Below are 25,185 nucleotides of genomic sequence, written 5' to 3' on the forward strand. Positions count from 1 at the left end.
AGGAGCCCTAGCAAAACTGGAGTTAATGGGAATCAGGGGGAAAGATCTCCACTGGTTGGAGTCATGCCTAGCGCAAAGGAAGATGGTTGTGGTTTTTGGAGGTCAATCATCTCAGTCCCAGGGCATTGCTGCAGGAATTCCTCAGGGTAGTGTCCTAGGCCCAACCATCTTCAGTTGCTTCATCAATGATTTTCCCACCATCATAAGGTCAGAAGTGGGGATGTTGGCAGATGATTGCACAACATTCAGCACCATTTGCAACCCCTCAGATATTGAAGCAGTCCATATTCATATGCAACAAGACCTGGACAACATTCAGGCATGGGCTGGTAAGTGGCAAGTAACATTCGTGCCACACAAGTGCCAGGCAATGACCATCTTCCACAAGAGAGAATCCAACCATCTCCCCATGACTTTCAATGGCATTACCATCGCTGAATCCCCCACTATCAACATGCTATTGGTTACCATTGACCAGAAACTGAACTGGACTAGCCATATAAATACTGTGGCTACAAGAGCAGGTCAGAGGCTGGGAAATCTGCAGACAGTAACTCACCTCCTGACTCCCCAAAGCTTGTCCATCATCTACAAGCCACAAACTATGAATGTGATGAATACTCTCCACTTGCCTGGAAATTGCAGCTCCAACAACACTCAAGAAGCTGGACACTATCCAGGACAAAGCAACTCGCTTGACTGGTATCGCATCCACGTTTTATATTCACTCTCTTCATCATTGCTGCCCAGTGGCAGCAGTGTGTAACATCTACAAGATCCTCTGCAGAAACTTTCCAAAGCTCCTTCGACAGCAACTTCTAAGCCCATGAACTCTGCCACCTAGGAGGAGAAGGGCAACAGGCACATGGAAACACTACCACTTGCAAGTTCCCCTCCAAGTAAAGCACCATCCTGACTCGGAACTATATTGCTATTCCTTCACTGTCACTGGGTCAAAAACTTGGAACTTCCTTCCTAACAGTACTGTGGCTGTATCTACACCACTTGGACTGCAGAGGTTCAAGAAAGGCAGCTCACCATCACCTTCTCAAGGGCAATTAGGGCAACATATGCTGTCCAAGCCAGTGATGTCCACATCCAAGGAAAGAATTTTTTAAAACAACATGAATTTTAATAGTGCAGGGTTTACTGCAGCAGAAGCTTATGTAGAAGTAACACTGGGTCAATGATGCCGTCAGCTGAGCACGTACATATGATCAGACCGTTTAATCTCTTGACTCATCTTCCATCTTGTAAAGCGAGTGACATGTTCAGACACATCCAAACATCAAAAGTATGAAAAGCTAATCAGCTGGTCAACAAGGAGCAGAAAGTTGAGCTCCCCAAAGTCCTCGAATTTATTTTCTCTAATTTCTTTAATAACACTGAACGAAACAAACTGAAACTCTGAACTAAATTTGATATCCCTTGTGTCCACAAAACACAGTCACCAACTCTTGATAATCAATTATGGTTTAAGCAAAGAGAGAGCTTTAAACTAAATAGTAGCGGGGGCTGGGGGCTGTTCTGGAGAGGGTATACATAGGCTTACAAAGCAAAAGGATATGGTAGCATTGCAGGGCAGCTATTTAGGTAATAATACCCAGAGTGTGACAGGAAGGGACAGAGTGTATAAACATAAAAAAACAGCAAGCAATAGAGCCAAAGGGGGAGGGGGGGGGGGGGGGTGGGGGGAATGGTAAAAAGGCAAAATTAATGGCTCTTTACTTAAATGCACATATTATTTGGACAAAATAAATGAATTTATGGCACAAATAGAGGTTAATGGGTACGATCTGATAGCCATTACGGAGACGTAGTTACAAGGAGATCAAAGCTGGGAACTAAATAGTCAGGGGTTTGTGACTTTTTGAAGGGGCAGGCAGGAAGAAAAGGGTGGTGGGGCAGCTTTGTTAGTACAAAGTGGAATAAGTATGATAGCAAGAAATGATCTTGGATCGGAAGATGTAGAATCCATATGGGTGGAGATAAGAAATAACAAGGGGAAGAAGACACTGGTGGGAGTAATCTATAGGCAGTAGCAATACTGTAGGACAGAGGATAAATCAGGAGATAATGAGGGAATGTAAAAAGGACAGTACATTAATCATGGGTGACTTTAATATTCATGTAGATTGAGAAAATCAAATTGGCAGAGGTAGATACAAGCAAGAATTCATAGTGTGTAATCGGGACAGTTTCCTAGAACAATATGTTGTGGATCCAACCAGGGATCAGGCTATTTTGGATCTGGTAATGAGTAATGAGGAAGGCTTACTAAATGATCTCAGAGTAAAAGATCCCTTAGGAAACAGTGATCATAACATAGTAGAATTTAGCATTCAGTTTGAGAGTGAGAAACTTGGGTCGGAACCAATTGTGCTAAACTTCAATAAGGGTAATTACAAAGGAATGAGGGCAGAGTTGGCTGGAGTGGGCTGGAAAAGGAGTTTAGCAGAAAAGATGGTCGATGAACAATGGCAGACATTTAGGAAAATAGTTCATGACTCTCAACAAAGATATATCCCAGTGCGGAAGAAGCATTCTAGGAAGGGGGTAAACCAACATTGGTTAACAAAGGAAGTTAAGGATAGTATCAAATTGGAAGAAAAAACATACAATGTGGCAAGGATTAGTGGTAAGACAGAGGATTGGGAAAGTTTTAAAAACCAACAAAAGATGACCAAAAAAAAGTGAGAAAATAAAGTTTGAGGGTAAACTAGCAAGTAATATAAAAACGGACAGCAAGAGCTTCTTTAAATATATTAAAAGGCAGAGAGAGGCCAAAATGAACATAGGCCCCTTAGAGAATGAGGCTGGGGAAATAATAATGGGGAACCAGGAAATAGCAGAGGAGTTGAATAAATACTTTGTATCAGTCTTCACGGTAGAAGATATTAATAGCATTCCAAAAATACTAAATAATCAAGGGGCAAAAGGGGCAGGGAGGAAATAAATACAATATCTGTCACTAGAGAAAAAGTACTAGGGAAACTAATTGGGCTAAAGGCCAATAAGTTCCCGGGACCTGATGGGTTGCATCCTAGGATTTTGAAAGAAGTAGCTACAGAGATAGTGGGTGCACTGGTAGCAATTTTCCAAGGATCCTCAGATTCTGGAAAAGTCCCAGGGGATTAGAAAACTACCAAAAAACACCCTTATTCAAAAAGGGAGGGAGACAAATAACAGGTAACTATAGACAGTTAGCTTAACATCCGTCATTGGGAAAATGTTGCAGTCTATTATAAAGGATGTAATAGCAGAGCCTTAGAAATATACAATATAATCAAACAGAGTCAGCATAGCTCCATGAAGGGGAAATCATGCCTAACAAATTTATTAGAATTCTTTGAGGAGGTAACAAGCAGGATAGATAAAGGGGAACCAGTAGATGTAATATATTTGGATTTCCAAAAGGCGTCTGATATGGCACGGCACTAGGGCTATTTAATAAGATAAGAGCCCATAGTGTTGGGGGTAGTATATTAGCATGGATAGAGGATTGGATAACTAATACAATTCAGAGATTTGGGATAAGGGGGTGCATTTTCAGGCTGGCAATCTATTACTAGTAGAGTGCCACACGAATCAGTGCTGGGGGGCCACAATTATTTACAATATATATTAAATGACTTGGATGAGGGAAGTGAATGTACTATCACCAAGTATGCGGATGACACAAAAATAAATGGGAAGGCAAATGATGAGGATGACACAAAGAGTCTGGAGAGGCATGTAGACAGGTTAAGTGAGTGGGCAAAAACTTGGCAGCTGGAATATAATGTGGGAAAATGTGAGGTTGTGCACTTTGGTTGGAAGAGCTGAAGATTATTTAAATGGAGAAAGACTGCAGAAAGCTGCAGCACAGAGGGATTTGCGGGTCCTCGTGCATGAATCACAAAAAGCTAACATACAAGTTCAGCAGGTAATAGGGAAGGCAAATGGAATGTTGGCCTTTATTTCAAAGGGAATGGAGTATAAAAATAGGGAAGTCTTGTTAAAACTATGCAAGGCACTAGTTAGACCACACCTAGAATATTGTGAACAGTTTTGATCCCCTTATCTAAGGAAAGATATACTGGCATTGGAGGCAGTCCAGAGGAGGTTCACTAGGTTGATCCCGGATATACAGGGATATTCTTATGAGGAGAGGTTGAGTAGGTTGGACCTGTACTCATTGGAGTTTAGAAGAATGAAAGGCAAACTTATTGAAACATATGAGATTCTTAAGCGGTTTGACAGGGTAGGTGCTCAGAGGCTGTTTCCCCTTGTGGGAGAGTCTAAGGCCAGAGGGCATAATCTCAGAGTAAGGGTTCACTCAGTTAAGGCAGAGATGAGGAGGTATTTCTTCTCTCAGAGGGTAATTAATCTGTGAAATTCTTTACTGCAGAGGGCTCTAGAGGCTGGGTCATTAGATTTTTTAATCAGTAAGGGAATAAAGGGTTATGGGGAAAAGGCAGGAAAGTGGAGTTGAGGATTATCAGGTCAGCCATGACCTTGTTGAATGGCGGAGCAGATTCGATGGGCTGAATGGCCTACTTCTGCTTCTACATCTTATAGTCTTATGGTCTACCAACAGGAAGTGGATTCAACAAAATAACATAGTGAAATGTTTGTTAAAACTCTTTATGGACTTTGAATTTTAAAAGGCATTCGATAATTGAAATTTGTTCTTTCAAAACATAATAGTTTATTGTTTATAATGGAGCAGATTCTTTATTGTATTTATTACAGGCCACTATTTTCACTCTAGCTCTAGTGTGTATGTCGTCTAGCACTTTCACCTAATCTGAAATCACCCTGTGTAAATATCAAAGTGTAGGTAATTATGTCGGGAATTACTTTGGATAAATTCATACATATCTGCCTTTGTCTTTCAAGCAGTCATTTTGCGTTCCCTTTTGGAATTGTTCAGTAATTACTTCTTGAAGGGGTCCATTGGAATGGTCCAAAGAGACTCATTTCATTTAGCAAAACAGCTGTACTCCATTGCCATCAGCCAAGCTCAGCAGATGAATTTAGTTACGGATTTTGTTGATTCATTTCTAGATTGAGCAAGAACCACATTTTTAGGAAAGAAATATTCAGTTTAGGTGAGGGGAGAGGGAGGTGGGGGGAGAGGGAGGCTGGGGGAGGGGGGATGTGGAGCCAGGGGGAGGGGGGAAGAGAGTGAGGGGAGGGGAAGAGGACAGTGGGGAGGGGAATTGGAAGGGGAAGGCGGAGGGGAAGTGAGCGGTGGGGGAAGGGACGGGGAAGGGGCAGGTGGGTGCGAAAGTGGGGGTACGAAAGAGGGGGAGCGAAACGGGGGCTGAGAAAGGGGGGGTGCGAAAGGGGGGGAGGGGAAGGGGCAGGTGGGTGTGAAAGGGGGGTGCGAAGGGGTGGGGGTGCGAAAGGGGGTGAGCGAAATGGGGGAGTGCAGGTGGGGGGGAAGCACAGGTGAGGGGGAAGCGCAGGTGGGGGGGAAGCGCAGGTGGGGGGGGAGTGCAGGTGGGGGGGAAGCGCAGGTGAGGGGGAAGCGCAGGTGAGGGGGGGAGTGCAGGTGGGGGGGGGAGCACAGGTGAGGGGGAAGCGCAGGTGGGGGGGGAAGCGCAGGTGGGGGGGGAAGAGCAGGTGGGGGGGGGAAGAGCAGGTGGGGGAGGAGCGCAGGTGGGGGGGAGGGAAGAGCAGGTGGGGGGGGGAGAAGAGCAAGTGGGGGGGGGGGAGAAGAGCAGGTGGGGGGGGGGAGAAGAGCAGGTGGGGGGGGGAGAAGAGCAGGTGGGGGGGGGAGAAGAGCAGGTGGGGGGGGAGAAGAGCAGGTGGGGGGGGGGGAGAAGAGCAGGTGGGGGGGGGAGAAGAGCAGGTGGGGGGGGGGGAGAAGAGCAGGTGGGGGGGGGAAGAGCAGGTGGGGGGGGAAGAACAGGTGGGGGGGAAGAGCAGGTGGGGGGGGGAAGAGCAGGTGGGGGGGGGAAGAGCAGGTGGGGGGGGGAAGAGCAGGTGGGGGGGGGAAGAGCAGGTGGGGGGGGGAAGAGCAGGTGGGGGGGGAAGAGCAGGTGGGGGGGGGAAGAGCAGGTGGGGGGGGGAAGAGCAGGTGGGGGGGGGAAGAGCAGGTGGGGGGGGGAAGAGCAGGTGGGGGGGGGAAGAGCAGGTGGGGGGGGGAAGAGCAGGTGGGGGGGGGAAGAGCAGGTGGGGGGGGGAAGAGCAGGTGGGGGGGAGGAAGAGCAGGTGAGGGGGGGAAAGAGCAGGTGGGGGGGGGAAGAGCAGGTGGGGGTGGGGGAGAGCAGGTGGGGGGGGGTGAAGAGCAGGTGGGGGAGGAGCACAGGTGGAGGGGAGCGCAGGTAGGGGGGAAGAGCAGGTGGGGGGGGAAGAGCAGGTGGGGGGGGAAGAGCAGGTGGGGGGGGAAGAGCAGGTGGGGGGGGGAAGTGCAGGTGGGGGGGGGAAGTGCAGGTGGGGGGGGGGGGGAGTGCAGGTGGGGGGGGGAAGTGCAGGTGGGGGGGGGGAAGAGCGGGTGGGGGGGGGGAAGAGCAGGGTGGGGGGAAGCATTGGTGGAGGGGGAGCGTAGGGTGGGGGGGAAGCAGAGGCTAAGAGTCCACAGGCAGGAAGGGAATGGGTGACCACCAAGCAAAGCAAGAGGACTAGGCAGGCAGTGCAGGAATCTCCTGTGGTTATCTCTGCAAAACAGATGTACCACTTTGGATACTGTTGAGGGGAAAGGCCTCCCAGGGGAAAGCAGCAACAGCCAAATTCATTGCATCATGGTTGGCTCTGCTGCACAGGGGAGGAGTAATAAGTGTGGGAATGCAATAGTTATATAGGGGATTCAATTGTAATGGGAATAGATAGGCATTTCTTTGGCCGCAAACGAGACTCCAGGATGGTATGTTGCCTCCCTGGTGCTAGGGACAGGATGTCTCAGAGTTGCTACAGGACATTCGGAAGTGGGAGGGTGAACAGCCAGTGGTTGTGGTACACATTGGTACAAATGACATAGGTTAAAAAGAGGGATGAGGTCCTAACAGCAGAATATAGGGAGTTAGGAAGTAAGTTGAAAAGTGGGACCTCAAAGGTAGTGATCTCAGGATTACTACCAGTGCCACGTGCTAGTCAGAATAGAAATCACAAGATGTATCGGATGAATACGCGGCTGAAGAGATGGGGTGAAGGGGAGGGTTTCAGATTCCTGAGACATTGGGACCGGTTCTTGGGGAGGTGGGACCAGTACAAACTGGACGGGTTACACCTGGGCAGGACTGGGACTGATGTCCTAGGGGGAATATTTGCTAGAGTGGTTGGGGTGGGTTTAGACTAAAATGGCAGGGGGATGGGAACCTATGCGGGATGGGAACCTATGCAAGGAGTCAGAGGAGGGGGAATCAAGGACAAGAACAAAAGACAGAAAGGGGAATAAGAAAAGTGATAGGCAGAGAAATCAAGGCCAATAATCAAACAGGGCCTCAGTGAAAAATAGTGGGAACGGGCAAGTAATGTTAAAAAGACAAGCCTTAATGCTTTGTGCCTTAATGAGAGGAGCATTCACAATAAAGTGGATGAATTAACCATGCAAATAGATGTAAACAGGAATGATATAGTCGGGATTACGAAAACATGGCTGCAGGGTGACCAGGGATGGGAACTGAACATCCAGGGGTATTCAGTATTTAGGAAGGACAGACAAAAAGGAAAAGGCAGTGGAGTTGCATTGCTGGTTAAAGAGGAAATTAACGCAATAGGGAGGAAAGATATTAGCTTCGACGATGTGGAATCTGTATGGGTACAGCTGAGAATCACTAAGCGGCAAAAAATGTTAGTGGGGGTTGTATATAGACCCCCAAACTGTAGTGGTGATGTTGGGAATGGAATTAAACAGGAAATTAGAGACGCATGCAATAAAGGAACACCTGTAATTATGGGTGACTTTAAACTGCAAATAGATTGGGCAAATCAAATTAGTAACAATACCGTAGAAGAGGAATTCCTGGAGTGTATACGGGATGGTTTTCTGGACCAATATGTTGAAGAACCAACGAGAGAACAGGTCATCCTAGATTGGGTATTGTGTAATGAGAAAGGAATAATTGGCAATCTAGTTGTGCGAGGCCCCTTGGGGATGAGCAACCATAATATGATAGAATTCTTCATCAAGATGGAGAGTGAGGTAGTTAATTCTGAGACTAGGGTCCTGAATCTTAATAAAGGAAACTACGATGGTACGAGGCGCGAGTTGGCTATGATGGATTGGGAAACGTTACTTAAAGGGATGATGGTGGATAGGCAATGGCAAACGTTCAAAGATCACATGGGTGAACTGCAACAATTGTTTATTCCTGTCTGGTGCAAAAGTAAAATAGAAAAGGTGGCCAAACCATGGCTTACGAGGGAAATTAGCAATAGTATTAGATCCAAGGAAGAGGCATACAAATTGACCAGAAAAAACAACAGACCTGAGGATTGGGAGCACTTTAGATTTCAGCAAAGGAGGACCAAGAGATTGATTAAGAAGGGGAAAATAGAGTACGAGTGTACGCTTGCAGGGAACATATAAACTGACTGTAAAAGTTTCTATAGGTATGTGAAGAGAAAAAGATTGGTGAAGACAAATGTAGGTGCCTTACAGTCAGAAACAGGGGAATTTATAATGGGGAACAAAGTAATGCCTGACCAACCAAATACATACTTTGGTTCTGTCTTCACAAAGGAGGACACAAATAACATACCAGATATGTTGGGGAACACAGTATTAGTAGGGAAATGGTGTAGGAGAAATTGATGGGATTGAAGGCTGATAAATCCCCAGGGCCTGATAATCTACATCCCAACTATTCACAATATATATTAATGATTTAGATGAGGGAACTAAAGACACAAAGTTGTGTGGGAGGGTGAGATGTGAGGAGGATGCAGAGATGCTTCAGGGTGATTTGGACAAGCTGAGTGAGTGGGCAAATGCATGGCCATAGATAAATGTGAGGTTATCCACTTTGGTAGCAAAAACAGGAAGGCAGATTATTATCTGAATGGCTATAAATTGAGAGAGGGGAATGTGCAACGAGACTTGGGTGTCCTCATACACCAGTCGCTAAAGGTAAGCATGCAATTGCAGCAGGCGGTAAAGAAGGCAAATGGTATGTTGGCCTTCATAGCAAGAGGATTCGAGTACAGGAGCAGGGATGTCTTGCTGCAATTATACAGGGCCTTGCCACACCTGTTTTGGTCTCCTGTGCAGTTTTGGTCTCCTTATCTGAGGAAGGACGTTCTTGCTATAGAGGGAGGGCAGCAAAAGTTTACCCGACTGATTCCTGCGATGGAGGGACCTGGGATGGATGGCCATATGAGGAGAGATTGAGTCGGTTAGGATTATATTTGCTGGAGTTCAGAAGAATGAAGGGTAATCTCATAGAAACCGCCCTCCCCCTGCTCCCTTCTCCCACTCTTCCTTCCCCCCTTTCTCCGCACCTCCCTTCCCTCCCCCCATCCCTCGCCCTCCCTCCCCACCTCCCTCCATCCCCCTTCTCTCCCCCTCCATCCCCCCTTCTCTCCCCCCCATCCCCCTCCGCCCGCCCGCCTCCATCCCTCGCGCCCGCCTCCCTCCCCCCATCCCCCCTTCTTCCCGCATCCCCACCCAACTCCCCCAATTCCCCACCCGCCCATCTCCCCCTCCCCCCCACCCCATCCCCCCTCTCCCCTCCACCCCCATCCCTCCCCTCCCCCCAATATCCCCCCACCCTCCCCTCCCCCCCATGTCCCCCTCCCCCACCATGTCCCCCCTCCCGTTCCCCTCCTTTCCCCCCTGCCCTCCCCCATATCCCCCTACCCTCCCCCCCATGTCCCCCTTCCCATTCCCCTCCTTTCCCCCTGCCCTCCCCCATATCCCCCTACCCTCCCCTCCATCCCATATCCCCCCTCCCGTCCCCCAATATCCCCCTCCCCTCCTGTCCCCCCATTATCACCCTCCCCTCCCCATCCCCCCATGCCCTCCCCCATCCCCCCTGCCCTCCCCCATCCCCCCTCCCCCCATATCCCTCCTCCCCCCCACCCCTCCTCATATCCCCCCGATATTCCCCTCCCCTCACATCCCCCTCCCCTCCGCCCTCACCTCCCCCCATTCCCCCTTCCCTCCGCCCTCACCTCCCCCCATTCCCCCTTCTTCCCTCCCTGCCCTCCCCCATATCCCCCCACCCTCCCCTCCCCCATATCCCCCCACCCTCCCCTCCCCCATATCCCCCACCCTCCCCTCCTATCCCCTCCCCCCATATCCCCCCTCCTGTCCCCCCCGATATCCCCCTCCACTCCCACCCTCCCCTCCCCCGATATCCCCCCTCCCATCCCCCCCGATATCCCCCTCCACTCCCACCCTCCCCTCCCCCGATATCCCCCCTCCCGTCCCCCCGATATCCCCCTCCACTCCCCCCCTCCCCTCCCCCGATATCCCCCCTCCCGTCCCCCCGATATCCCCCTCCACTCCCCCGATATCCCCCTCCCCTCCCCATATCCCCCCTCCCCTCCCCCCATAACCCCCCTCCCCTCCCCCCATATCCCCCCTCCCATATCCCTCCTCCCCTCATATCCCCCCTCCCCTCACCCCCATATCCCCCCTCCCCTCAACACCATATCCCCCTCCCCTCATATCCCCCCCTCCCCCCCATATCCCCCCTCCCCTCACCCCCCATATCCCCCCCTCCCCTCACCCCCCATATCCCCCCCTCCCCTCACCCCCCATATCCCCCCCTCCCCTCACCCCCCATATCCCCCCTCCCCATATCCCCCCTCCCCATATCCCCCTCCCATATCCCCCCCTCCCCTCACCCCCCTCCCCTCACCCCCCCATATCCCCCCCTCCCCTCACCCCCCCCTCCCATATCCCCCCCCTCCCCTCCCATATCCCCCCCCTCCCCTCCCATATCCCCCTCTCCCCTCCCCCCATATACCCTTCCCCCCATATCCCCTTCCCCCCGATATCCCCCTCCCCCTATATCCCCCCTCCATTCCTCTCTTCTCCCCCTCCCCTTCCTTCCACCCGGCCACTGACCCCTCCTCCGGCCCCAGGCTTTGAGCTCAGGATGGGACGTAACTTGCTCTTGGCGACGCGGTGAATTGTGGGTACATTTCAAGGAGCCAATCAGGAGGCGCCTGGCCCCGGAAGCGGGGAATTTGAACCGGAGTTGCTGAAGGAGCGGATTTCAGGTGATTACAGCGTCGACACAGTGTTTCCCGGGGCCGGGGAGAGGGTCACAGTGTTTTCCCGGGGCCGGGGAGAGGGTCACAGTGTTTTCCCGGGGCCGGGGAGAGGGTCACAGTGTTTTCCCGGGGCCGGGGAGAGGGTCACAGTGTTTTCCCGGGGCCGGGGAGAGGGTCACAGTGTTTCCCCGGGGCCGGGGAGAGGGTCACAGTGTTTCCCCGGGGCCGGGGTTACAGTGTTTCCCGGGGCCGGGGAGAGGGTCACAGTGTTTCCCGGGGCCGGGGAGAGGGTCACAGTGTTTCCCGGGGCCGGGGTTACAGTGTTTCCCCGGGCCGGGGTTACAGTGTTTCCCGGGAGAGGGACAGTGTCGCTGAGACTCTCACTGTTTCTCTCTCGGACACAGTCAGGAGCGAATCGCCGCCTGGGCGGCTCCTGTCACACATCTCAGTTCTTCCTGAAGGGCACCGCGCCTTCCTGTGCGGTGATTTTATTGAGACTGTGTAGGTTTTGGGGGTATTTTTGTTTCTTCATTCTTTCCTGGGATGTGGACATCGCTGACAAGGCCAGCATTTGTTGCCTGTCCCTAACTGCCCTTGTTAGACCATTTCAGAGAGCAGTTAAAATTCAACCACATTGCTGTGAGCTGGAGTTACATGTGGGCTAGACCAGGTAAGGGCAGCAGATTTCCTTCCCTAAAGGACATTAGTGAACCAGATGGGTTTTTACAACAACTGATAGTTCCATGGTCACCATTACTGAGACTAGCTTTATATTCCAGATTTTATTAACAATGTAAATTCCACCAGCTTTGAACCTTTGATATGTTTTGAACCCATGACCCCAGAGCATTAGCCAGGCTATTCCGGTGACGATACCACAACACCACCATGCTCCCAAATGAGTTGGAAATAGCCTGATGTGAATGATGGATGTTTGCTAACAGGCAAATCCCCTGAGCAGGCATATAGGAAGGCAGAAGAAAAAAAAAGTTCATACTCACACCATTACAACATGTGCTGAAGGAGTCCTTTTGCTCTATCGTGCCTGTGCTGGCTCTTTGAAATAGTCTCATTCCTCTGCTTTTTTCCCCATACCCTTGCAAATCTTCCCTTTTCCAGTATTCGTTCAATTCCCTTTTGAAAGTTATTAAGTCTGCTTCCACTACCCTTTCAGGCGGTGCACTCGAGATGATAATTTATGACATCAATCCATTGTCAAGTGGGCTATCCAATTTATAGTTCTTTGTAGAAGCTTGATGCAACTGAGTGGCTTGCTAGGCTATTTCAGGGGGCAATTAAGAGTTGACCACATAGCTGAGTCACCTAAGGGCCAGACCAAAAAAGAATGGCAGTCTTCCTTCCCTAAAGAGCATTAGTGAATCAGATGTGTTTTTGTGACAATCTGATGGTTTCACAGTCACCATTACTGGTATAAGTTGTTCATTGCACATCTATTTAATTAACTGAATTTAAATTTCCCCAGGTTTCACAGTGGGATTTGAACTCGTGTCTCCAGATCATTAATCCAGTAACCTAATCACTATGCTACCATAACAACAAACACCTTTAATGTAATTAAATATACTAAGGTGCTTCACAGGAGCATTATAAAACAAAATTTGACATCAAGCTGCGTAAGGTGATATTGGGTCACGTAACCAAAAGCTTGGTCCAAGAGACTTTAAGAGAAGAGATTTAAAGGAGCATCTTTAAAGGAGGAAAGAGCAGTGGAAAGATTTAAGGAGGGAATTCCAAAGTTTAGGGCCTAAGCAGCTGAAGGCACCACCTCCACCAATTGTGGAGGAATTAAAATTAAAACTGTAACCACATCGCATGTCCTATTACCATCTGCTTTTTCCTTGCATCATCATCGCTTTTATCATTTAATCTTTAAACCACCCGATCATAGACCTTACCTTTTGTTCTCACCCCTTTTCCTGTCCCAGTTACACCTCTAAACCTTTTCCAGCATAGATGGAAGGTCATCAACCTGAAACACTAATTTTGTTTCTTTCTTCACAAGTGCTCCCTGACTTAAGTATTTCCAGCATTTTGTGTTTATTTCACTGGAATGTGATCTGGCATAAGGAAATACAAAGAAAGACTTGGAAAAATTGCGTCACTTTATGTTACATCAACGCAGATTATAGGACACCTAATAGAGGTGTTTATAATTTTTGGAGGATGGGACAGGGTAGACTGTTTTTCAGTAATTGAAAGGTTAAGTTCATGGGGGCCATAAATATTTAAGACTTTTAGAACAGAGCAAGAAAATGTCTTTGAACAGCGAGTTGTGAGATGTGAAATTCACTTGCAAGGGTCATGGCTGAGGCAGAAACTATGTCAACATTAAAGATTGGATTGGATATCTAGGTGAAGGAAAGGGGATTGAAGTAATTTGGGAACCGGGTGGGTAAATGTGATTAGAATTATTGCTTGCATTGAGAGTAAACACAACTTCGTTGTGCCAAATGGCCTGTTTTGATTTTGTAGCATCTATGTGCAGTAATGAGCAAAAGATAAGGGGTGTATTTAAGTGAATTTCAGGGTGATTGGGTTTCTCCTGTCCCTTCTATATTAAAGAGTTAAACTTTGTCTTTCATGTCTTTATTGCCTCCGGACTTGGCTATATTGAAGCTTGAATCCTCTACTTTCAGTTGACTTCAGCTCATTGTTGACTATGTTCTAGCAAGACTAGCTCACCCATCATTCTTGACCTTGCTGGCCTATCTCAATCATTCCCTGAACCATAAAGTTTAAAATTCTCACCCTCATGTTTAAATCCCTTTGTGGCTTCATCCCTCCTTATCTCTGTAACCTTCTCCAGTCTGATAACCTCCACACCACGAGTCATCATTTTTCTTTCTTTGGTATCTTGTTTGTGAACACCCCTATGCACATCATTGACGATTGTGCTTTCAGCCACTTGGGCCCCACATTCTGGAATTCCTTCTTTGCTCTGTTCTTTCTTTGCCTGTTGGTGGCCTTGCCTTCAGCTATCTTGGTTCTAATCTCTGGAATCCTCTCCCCTTTTCAGATATTTATAACTCCTTGCTTGTCAATATTTCTCTAAGCACATGGTTTTGAGTATTTATGGATATCCATTTGTGGTTCAATTATCTCCTGTGCTGTCTTGTTTTCTAAATTTTCACAATTGGTGGAAAAGGGGGTTAAAATGAACCTGATTTCAATTGAAATTTATTCTCTGACTTTTTCTAGGTTTCTTTTTCTTTGCCAAGAAATTATAGAGGAAAATATCTCCATGTAATCATGTCTGCATCGTTATATCGGACTCCGATGAAAAGGCATCTAAGTATGTGTTTTTTTTTCTGTTGGTTTACAAGGGGCAATGGAGCCTGTTCTCATGACTGTTGTTAACAACCCAGTGCAATATTCCAAGAGTTCCAAATGTGTGATTCTTGAAATTTCCCACCTAAATTCTCAAGAGCTCCAATGATTTCAGTTTTGAGGAGGACCACTTTCCTTAGCAGGCAGCGAGACTGTTAAGCATTCGGGTCTGCTATGGCAAGGGGACCAAAAGTGTACACAGTACCCCAGGTGCAGTCTAACTAAGGTTCTATATAATTGAAGCAAGACTTCACTACTCCTGTACTCAAATCCTCTTGCAATACTTTTGTTGGTACAAAAGTGAGAACTGCCATTCTAGTGGATCACCTTAGACAACTTGCTGTCATCCAATACTGGGACGGAACTGTCGCTGAACAGCTTGCTCTTGCTTGACTGCCCATGGAGTTCTGTTTCCAAATAGCAAACTGCCTTCCTTGGTGCATGTGTTCAGCTTTATCTCTGACTGTTCAGTCAGGAAGAGATCAAGAGTCTTCCAACACTCAGGGTGCAAAGTGTTTATTTCTCAAGGGGACAAGCCACCAAATTGCCCATTGTTTCAGCTCTGGGAAAAGCAGCTCAGGATCAGCATAATAATTTCATTCCTCCTGACTTTGAATTCTCAACCAGCGTTGTGCGGTCCAGAGGAGCTAACCACTTTGAAACAAGCTTTAACTCAAAGTACATTTTAACATAATTCTTAGCCAGATCACCTTGCAGATAAAGGACCACAGGAGTCCGAAACATGACAGATGGACCAGTAAAATTAATTAATTAATTCTTAATTCCATGTAGTCACTTATTTTTCCACTAAGTTATGAAAAAATGCACAAAGAGGCTGCCTCTTTAAATGATATTAAACACACTTTTGACAGCACAAACTGACCTCAGAAATTTTAGCAATGTTCAGCATCAAAGGGTTAAATACTTTGGGAGCTCTTTCACATCTCCCTTTTGAAATAATCAAGATGAATGTTTAGGGATTCTAAAGATTAGTGCTCTGGGATTCCACTCTCCCAATGCTGGCTACACAACCACTGTGAATTTCCTTTTCTTTTGGTCTTATTGACAGCTGGTTACGCTGATAACAATTTATATTTTGCTGAGTGCCCCATTAGTCCTCCAGTAATCCACAATCCTGCTCTTCTGGACTAATAGAAAAGTGATTTTTCCAAATATTGCCTTGTTTTGTCCTCCATCAGAAACAAGGGCATTACAGATGGAACCAATATCATGACATGCAGATTCTGCAATTAAACTAACTGAGAAAAGAAGAGGAATGCAAAAAAAAACACTGGAGAAAAAATAAAGTTCGATAATCTCCTGACATGTCAGTCCCTGCCCTGGACTTTAACCAGCTTGGGTCAGCTTTTGCTGCTGCATGAAGTTGACATGGTGGTATCAGCTTCACACATGTGCAGTAGCCACTGTCCTGCAGCCGCTGCAGCACATGTGGATTTGCGCAGGTTCCTAAATCCATCTTGCTGGTTTCCACAGAGATCAGTTCTACCTCTGTGTGGTTAGCACAACTGGTAGCAGCATGATGCCCACCCGATGATGTTGATGGGTATTCCGTCAGAAGCTGTTGTTGGACTTGGGCTAAGGGAACATATGAACATAGGAATTAGGAGCAGGAGTAGGCCTGCTTTGCCACAAGCATGAAGGGAAACTGGCAGCCATTAACCCTTAGCCTCTCTTCGCAACTCATTCAATGGCGTTTTCAGAACCCTGAGAGTGAGGCATTTTTTTTGGACGGGGGGAAGTATACACTTACATGAGTATGAACATATGAATTAGGTGCAGGAGGAGGCCATTTGGGCTCTCACGCCTTCTCTGCCATTCAATAAGATCATAGCTGATCTGATTGTGGCATCAACCCCACATTCCACCTGATAACCTTTGACTCCTTTGTTAATCAAGAATCTACCTACCTCTGCCTTAAAAATATTCATTGATGCTGCCTCCACTGCTCTCTGGGGAAGAGAGCTCCAAAGACTCTCAACCCTTTGAAAGAAAAAAAATTCTTCACATCTTTGCCTTAAACGGGAGACTCCTTATTTTTAAACTGTGTTCCCTTGTTCTAGTCTCTCCCACAAGGGGAAACATCCTTTCAGCATCCACCCTGTCGAGTCCCCTCAGGAACTTATATGCTTCAATAAGATCACCTCCCATTCTTCCAAACTCCAATGGATTCAGGCCCAGTCCATCCAACCTCTTCTTGTAAGATAAACCAACCCCCCCACTGCACCCCCCCTCCCCCCACACAATCCCAGGTATCAGCCGAGCGAACCTTCTCCAAACTGCTAACGCTTTTATAATGTTTTCTTAAATAAGGGGACGAAAACTGTACACTCCAGGTGTGGTCTCACCAATGCCCTGTACAACTGTAGCATGACATCCCATATAGAGCATTCAAAATAAATTTACCAGTGATTCATTGTGGCTGTTAACAGTGATACTGTTAATGCAAGGATTCTCTTCCTTTTAGAAACCATTTGGGGCTGACAGTGAAGAGTTAGAGGTGTTGCTTGGGATTTACCGAGATAAAAATCCTCAGCCCTTAGTGACAGCTGCTTCTGGTTTGTGAAATTGGAATTAAGTTTTTAATTTATTAACTGACAGAATTTGAGATCGCAAACCTTTAGTGCCTAGAATTTCTAAAGCTATCACCACTAAGCACTCAGATTCATTGTATACCATTTTAGTGTAGGAGGGAAGTCTGTTATCTGACCAAATAAAATGCTTGCAACATGTCCACATTAATAGTCCATTTACTGTATCTATATTAAGAAAAGCATCTGGTTTTACTTGTGCTCAAATCTTTTATTCTAATCTTGGATCTCTTTTAGAAATTGAAAAACAGAATTCAGTATTTCCAGTGTTTTTATTTCTGCAGATAATGTCACATTTGAATCATTAGTTGTGCAGGTTTATACATGTAGAAATTGCTCCCATTATTACTGTGCTCTCAAGCCAGCGCAGTTCTCCATTGATCAGAGGCTGCTTGTTTACAGTGTTTTGGCAAGTTGCTGATGTACTGCTCCCTGGGGATAGAGCAGGGGTTAATTACTGTTAAACTCTTAGTGCCAACTAACAACGCAGGATTACTGCTACATTAAAAATGACACTACTAAGGAAAGCATGAGGTGAATGGCACTCTGGAGAAACTGGAATTAAAGTGACAGAAACTTGGAGTGGAACTGACGTTTGTATTATGAAGACTATCACACAATTAGGACTACTAGATGTTGGCTTTGTCGGCCGATATTGTGCGTTTTGAATAAGAAAGCATTTGATGCTTGCTTCACCTGTAAAATGGTGTTCTTTCAAGGTCATCAAACCCTTGATCTCTCTAATTTCTGCCTGAGTACAATTAGTGGGTCTCCCCTGGCATTGCTCATGGTAAGCCAGCTGTTGGACCATGGCAGCTGTCTTCACCCCTTGCTGTGATATGGATATGGGGGAGGGGGCACATTGTTATTCAAGGATTTGAATAGAACTTTGCCTGGAGGATTTTTTTTACAATGAAGTGTTTTTTTTATAAGTGAGTTCGTGGCAAATAAATTATGGCGTTTTTGCCCACTGCGGGTAAACAAATACGTTTGTTCCTTCTCATTGCACATGCAAATATAAGAAATTAATCTTTGAATAATATGGGGACCATCTCTTTATCCTTGTCTTTAGTAGCAGAATTATATAAAATGTAAGAAATAGTTTAACTAAATTTTCATTTTTCCTTCTTTAACAAATATTTTTCGATCAGTACTTAGTGTTACCAAAATCAGTCATTTCAATATATGTATTAATTTTTTAATTTATTCTTTCACAAGATGTGGGCATCACTGGCAAAGCCAGCATTTGTTGGCCCCCCCTTAATTACCCCTTGAATTGAGTTCAGGGGTCAGTTAAGAGTCAACCACACTGCTGTGGGCCTGGAGTCACTTGTAGGCCATACCAGGTAAGGATGGCAGACTCCCTTCCCTAAAGGTCATAAGTGAACCAGATGGTTTTTTGTGGCATCGACGATAGTTATCATGGTCACCATTTGTGTGACTAGCTTTATATTCTAGATTTTTAAATTGAATTTAAATTCCACCAGCTGCTGTGGTGGGATTTGAACCAATGTTCCCAGGGCATTAGACTGGGCGCCTAATCACTGTGCCATTATCTCCCCCAAATTAAAATTGGGGCTATTATTTAGAATATTCCTTCAAACTGAAATAAGGTTCAGCCCTCATTAATTACACTATTCCTACTTATCCTGTCAGCTGCCACCTATGCCGGACAAATTACATTTTCCATTATCATGGTTGTCATTTACAAAGGTTGTTGCGGGACCCTGCCACGAGATGCACGGCATTGGCACATGGTGTTCTCAACTGGTTTAGGCTGAAATCTCAGATTATGTCTCCTTCTGAAACATATCTTCTGGATTATCCTACTGAGGTCAAGAGCTGTTTTCGATCTATTTCCCATGGTTTTTTTGGTTATTGCATTTTATCACATTTAGCGGGCAAATTGCATTGACACCAATGCAATTGGACAGACCTTCCAGAATTTGCCACTTGTTCCAATAAAAAAGATTGTTTCTGAGTTTTGTGTAGAGGGCGGCTGCTGTAACCAATTAAAGTATGCGACAAACAAACAGGTGGGATTTGTGTTCAAAAGGCCACTCCTCTTTGGTTTTCTCCTCAAGGGGCCCGTGTTTGGTAAATGCTGGTTTTTAAAGTGCTGCAAGATTTGAAAGTAACTCTCTCAGTTGTGTTTAAAGAGGCCCAGGCTTCTGAAGGCCATGGGGAGGGGGGAAATTTGTTGAAATGGTTCCCATCTCCTTTTGTAACTGGACTTCAAGGCCTGATGTCTCCTCTCCACAACTAGCTGGAGATGCCCTCATACTGTGAGGGAAGCAACCTGTCACGGCAAAGCAGGGATAATAGCCGTGGTGATGAGGTGGATTGCTTAAAAGCCTGCCGCTGGCAGTGATATGAAGTGACCTTTCTTTAAAGAAAGATTCAGCTGTGTTTTAAGTAAGTTTCCCTAAGCCACTTTTAGGAAACGATTTTAAGGTGCCCACCCACCCTCTCCCCTAGCTCCCCTCCCCCTGACTAAGCCCACATTAGATCATCTGATGTAGCATGTTATACAGATATCTAAAAAAAAATACTCTTGTCCTTGCATGGATTTCCTTTCTGCAAAACGTGCTTCCTTATGTTGTGTTTGACATTGCTCAATTTTTTTCCATTATAAATTCCTCTGGCCGCCTTTAGAATGGAACTGTAGAAGTTAACTTGTCGCACTATAATGATGCTCTAGTGTCTCAGAAGTCCTTTGGCAGCCCTTAAATTTATCAGAGTTTGCAAATAGAAAGCATGAGCTCCATAGGTGCTTATCTAAAATAAGGAAGAGATTATTATGCTCTAATATTAAAGAAGTGTTTGCTCTTCAAAATTAGCTTCTAAACAGATGTTGCAATGAGATTTGTTGTGGAAGGGCCACTCTCAGCACATGCTTTGACTCACTGTGAACATCATCTTGGGAGATCTGAGCTGCAAGTTGATGCACAAGTGCTGTCAATTATGGAAATTACAACGCAGAAGCAGGCCATTTGGCCCAATTGGTCCACACTGGTGTTTATGCTCCACACAAGCCTCCTTCCCAACTTCATCTCATCCGATCAGCATACCATACAAATATAAGAATTAGTATCAGGAGTAGGCCATTCAGCCCCTCGAGCCCACTCCTCCATTCAGTAAGATCATGGCTGATCTGATTGTGGCCTCAACTCCACATTCCGCATACCCCCAACACCCTTGTTAGTCAAGAATCTTATCTAGCTCTGCCTTAAAATTATTCAATGACCCTGCCTCCACTGCTCTCTGGGGAAGAGAGTTCCAAAGACACTCAACCCTTTGAGAGAAAAAAATTCTTTTTGTCTCTGTCTTAAACTTTGTCCCCTAGTTCTAGTCTCTCTCACAATGGGAAACATTCTTTCAGCATCCAGCCTGTCAAGTCCCCATAGGATCTTATCAGTTTCAATAAGGTCACATCTTAACCTTCTAAACTGCAATGGAAACAAGCCCAGCCTGTCCAACCTTTCCTCATAAGATAACCGTGCTACCATCCCAGGTATCAGTTAAGTGAACCTTCTCTGCATTTCCTTTCTTAAATAAGACCAAAACTGTACACAGTATTCCAGATTTGGTCTCACCAAGGCCCTGTACAGGTGTAGTAAAATGTTCCTACTTTTATATCTCATTCCCCTTGCAATAAATGCCAACATTCCATTTGCCTTCCTAATCACTTATACTTGCATACTAACCTTTTGTGATAGCCTTGGAAATCTCCCATAACGTTGCCCATTCTAATCAGAAGATGCACTATATTTTATGGATATTATTCCTTGTTTAAAAAAAACAACTCTTGACTAAAATACAGATCTGTATCCCTTTAAGGCCACAAAGCCTAATTGCTGTTAAGTAAACATTGGGTGAGTTCTGAGGCTAGTTAAAGGGGTTGCACAATTGCACTTTGAAGTAAAATAGAGCGATTTGATAGACAGCAAATGCATACTTGAATGATCATTTCTATAATGGAAGTGTTATTGTTCAGTGAGTTGTGGATTTGCTATTTTAACAGGAGTGTTATGCCATTGTATTTTGGGATTTTTAATATTCTTTTGGAGATCAGATGCTGTGAAAACTATAATTGAAGGCTTAGATTATATTGTTATTTTCTTCATATTATCATACGGCCCTCTGGCCATGCATTTCATTTTCTGTTTTTTAAGCTTAGGATATATAAAGAAATGGTTGGGAGCATGGAATTGTTTGGATGTAATTCTGTGAGGTTGTGGAGGGTTAATTAACCTTTGTGGCAGTAATGGAGGCTTCTGTAGGCTTTGGCACCTGGTGGGGAATTCATGAATGTGACAGCCCTGTGAAGGCAAGCAAGGGTACTAAAAGTCCCAATAACAAGTTTTGAATCAATTTGTCTGTCTCTGTCTTTCAGTGTCTCTTGTGAGAGTCCTTAATGCAATCATTTTAAAGCGTCTCAGTTGAGTTCCCAGTGACTGTGTGTCTTGAAAGCCGACAGTTTGCCACTAATTAACAGCCTTATTTAGAAGTAGTGTTGAAAAATGTGGAAAATGCACAGCAGAAGATACTTATTTGAGATTGTATAGGTGGATACACAGTCTAAACCACTGTGTAAGAAATGCTCAATACTGACACTGGATACCAATGTGAAAGTCTTCCCACCTCAATGAACATAACAACCATGGCTCGCAATTTCCTGAAAAGTTTTGACCTATCTACAGTGTAAGAACACACAGTTGCGTCAGGGTTTGGTCTGAGGAAATTTGCATGTAAGTGATTTATGCCACATGTACGTCAAAAGATTGCTGCACTAATTTTTCTCTCATTTGTGACAGCCCCAAATCATGCCATTCCCCCCCCTACCCTCCATACAAAATACCAACGAATGTGAATTCCCTGCATTTGCACCTTAATTCTGCCATTTTACAAAGTTACCTTTGTGATTTTTAAAAAATCTTCTCCCTGAGGCTGCCTTTGTTTCCTATATCTTTGAATGCTTTGTAGCATCAGAATTTTCCACAACTGTATTTTCTTAATGATGCTGGGAGAAGAGTTTCCGCTTAGGGTGCAATTGGTGAAACAGGCCCAAAATTGCATCCGTTTTGAAAAGTGTTTTTTTTCCGTGAGTTTCTGCTCAAGCTCATTTGCACAGCCTCGAAAGCAAAACCTGCCATGAATCACCGCAATCGGACAGCATTTTAAAATTCACTTTGTAAACAAAAAAAAATGTTATAAAAAATAATATTCCTTGATACATTTGGTAACAAGGTGGGTTTTTATTACTTCAGCTCCATATGCATTTATCATTTTAAAAAAAAGCATTTTTAATCCGTGTCAATTCACTACCTGTGTGTAAACCAATTCTAAATTACTGAAGATGACTTTTAAAAAGGCTACAGAACCATTGGCTAGTTATATCGGGATACAGTGGTCAGTTTCTTCACAAGCTTTCAAAAACATTCAAAAGATTTTATTTAAAGGGGTCCTGATGGTGTGCTTGTGACCATAAGAGCCAGCTTAATTTTTAGAGTCTCCCTGAAGGCCTGCAAACAAGCTCCAAGTGGTGATTAACTCAATCTGGGGCTGTGGGCAGCACTATAGGTGGGACTTGCTTGTAGCGCAATGCTTTGCTAAATAGTGGGAAGGATCGTAGAAGCTGGATTTGCACTGAATGTGATCATGCTGAAAATTCTTATAATCTTATGTGTTTATTTTGCCCAAATTATGCCAAAAATGAAATCAGTGTAACTGAGTAGAAGCTTCAGGTCACTGTGCTTAGTGTTGTAATGTGAGTTCTTTAGATGTCTCAATGATGAGATCTTGAGACTTGTATATTTAAACGTAACCCCTTTAGTGTTCACCTTTAACTGTTTTCAAATCCAAGGTATGGTCATACATAGTGCTGTTACCTCCATGCAGGCTGGTTCCAGAGAGTTGTTTCTAGGCTGCTCGCTCAGGCTATTACCATGTGACTCCATACTGTGGGTGGTGCTATTCTTCAGCCCCACATTAACCCTTACTCTGCTGAGCACTGTTACATTTCAGTGACATGCAGGCAACACTTAGTGCACATGAATGACGGTTAGATGGCTTAAAATGTTCATTTTCGTTATCTGATAGAGAAAGAGGGACGGAAGATGACAGTGTATGTCCCATATTTTCCCTGGGCTCCAGTTGTTGACTCTGATTTCTGCTTGTTTTAAGCTGTTTTTTTTCAGGCATACACTGATAGGATTCTAAAGAAATTTTTGTTGAAACAGGCATAAATCAGATTGAAGAAATTCTAACTCTGTTTTCACTCATTTCAACGTAACATTGGGAAGAATTTTCCCGGCGGCAAGTGGGGGCGGGGCCCGCTTGCCGATGCGTAAAATGACACGGAATGACGTCGGGCGGAACTCCCGATGTCACCCCGCGTCATTTGCATTTTCAGGTCAGCAGGGGGCGCAGCCGAGTCAGCTGTGTGCCTGCTGACCTGTCAACGGCCTATTGAGGCCATTCAAACAACAATTAAACCAATTAGTTCAACCTTAAGGTTGGCGGGCAGGTCAAGAGCGCTGGCGGTCACCTGAAAAAGCATGAAACCTCATCCACGGGTGGGCTGAGGTTTCATGACTGAATTAAAAAATTAAGATTCACTTTTAAAGTTATGCCTATGTCCCAACTCCTGTGACATTGTCACATGGGGGGACATGGATAGTAAATGAACTTTGCGACAGAATAACTTTTTCACTTTGGGAACCGATCTCCCTGAGGCAGCTCTTAGTCTCAGGGAGATTGGAGCGCTCCTTCCCGTGCATGCGTGAAGGAGCACACTTCTGCATTTGGCATTCCCCTCACCCAGCCAGTACAGGAAGCACATAGCGCTTCCGTGCGAACGTCATGCTGGGCGGGCTTTAATTGGGACGCCGATTGGATGGCCCCCTGCCCACACCTGCTCCTGCACTTCCCCCCCAACGGGGGAAAAATGTTGTCCATTTAGGCGAATTCTTTTGATCAAATTATTTGATCATTATTTTTATCCATGGTTATTTAATTTGCCTGTTTTTGTTTCTTCCTGGGTCTTAGTATCCTGTTTAGCAATTAAAAACATAAAAGAGCTCCATAACTGAGATTCTTTCTGATTTTGATCATTTTTTCTTTCCTCTTCCAACTTTTGCCCATCTATTCCAAAGGCAGTAACTCTCGGGGGTGTTACAGTTCCTTGTGCTAGCAACCCTCTGGCACCATTTCCAAGTGCAAATTCTTCAAATGAATGTTGGCATGTTATTTGAATGGGAAAAGTCATTGCACCCCTGCCCATTCCTGAACTCCTTTGATGTATGGGAATGACCTTTGAACAGTGGTTGGGAATGGGGACTTTAGTTAATTATGTTACGACCAGGATGGGAGGAGTGCTCACTTTGACTAGCCCCACTACTCCACAGGTCGCACTATTAGTTTAAAAGTTTAATTCACTCTATAAAATGGCCAGTGAGTTACCTTTGCTACTGTCACCCAGAATAAAAGAAACTTTAACCAGTCTTCTTTCAATAAGCTCAGAAAGATTGAGTCATTATAAAACTAAATTTATTTTTAAAAACATAACTGCAAGAACTAGTGAACGCTTAATTTGTAACCTGGAAGTGTAACTATCTATCCCCCTTAAAATTCCCTCAGCGTGTGTGCGCACACAGACATGTGCATATGACAAATGGATAGGGTCTCTGCAGAGGTGGGCGGTTGAAGATAAGACTTCTGGATACAAAGGATAAAGTTGGCAGGGTTTCGATGCTGTCGACCTGGAGCTCCCTCATGTGAAGGCAGATGGCTAGTCCCAGTAGATGCCTGGAGGTTCTCACCAACAGAGCTTCGACGTGGAGGAAAATAGAGCTGGATCAGTCCTTCTCATCTCAACCTCTCGGGTTTCCAAAGACAGACAAGTTCCACTGAGATGAGGATTCCTAACTGAATATTGATAACCACTCTGTTTCAGGAAAGGCAAGGAGAGTACGAGCTGGGCAGCTTCACTTTCTCAGTTCATTCCCAACTGATTTCAGAAAAAACAAGTTCAAAACTTAAAAGCTTATCTCTGTCAGGTGATTTCCAGCAAATC

The 25,185-nt window shown here is 45.6% G+C and overlaps 1 protein-coding gene across 1 annotated transcript in view; it reads left to right on the forward strand.

Annotated features, from left to right (window-relative positions):
- The first annotated feature begins 11,025 nt into the window (after nucleotides 1–11,025).
- Nucleotides 11,026–25,185, forward strand: part of arhgef39 (Rho guanine nucleotide exchange factor (GEF) 39) — an 85,719-nt gene continuing 71,559 nt past the window's right edge. Inside the window, exons 1-2 of the mRNA XM_078553578.1 lie at nucleotides 11,026–11,157; nucleotides 14,371–14,464. Coding sequence (XP_078409704.1) covers nucleotides 14,422–14,464 — 43 coding nt within the window. The 5' untranslated portion in view covers nucleotides 11,026–11,157; nucleotides 14,371–14,421. The remainder of the gene's footprint in view (nucleotides 11,158–14,370; nucleotides 14,465–25,185) is intronic.

The sequence above is a fragment of the Cetorhinus maximus genome, chromosome 12 (assembly GCF_964194155.1).
Source record: "Cetorhinus maximus chromosome 12, sCetMax3.hap1.1, whole genome shotgun sequence".
NCBI lineage: Eukaryota > Metazoa > Chordata > Chondrichthyes > Lamniformes > Cetorhinidae > Cetorhinus > Cetorhinus maximus.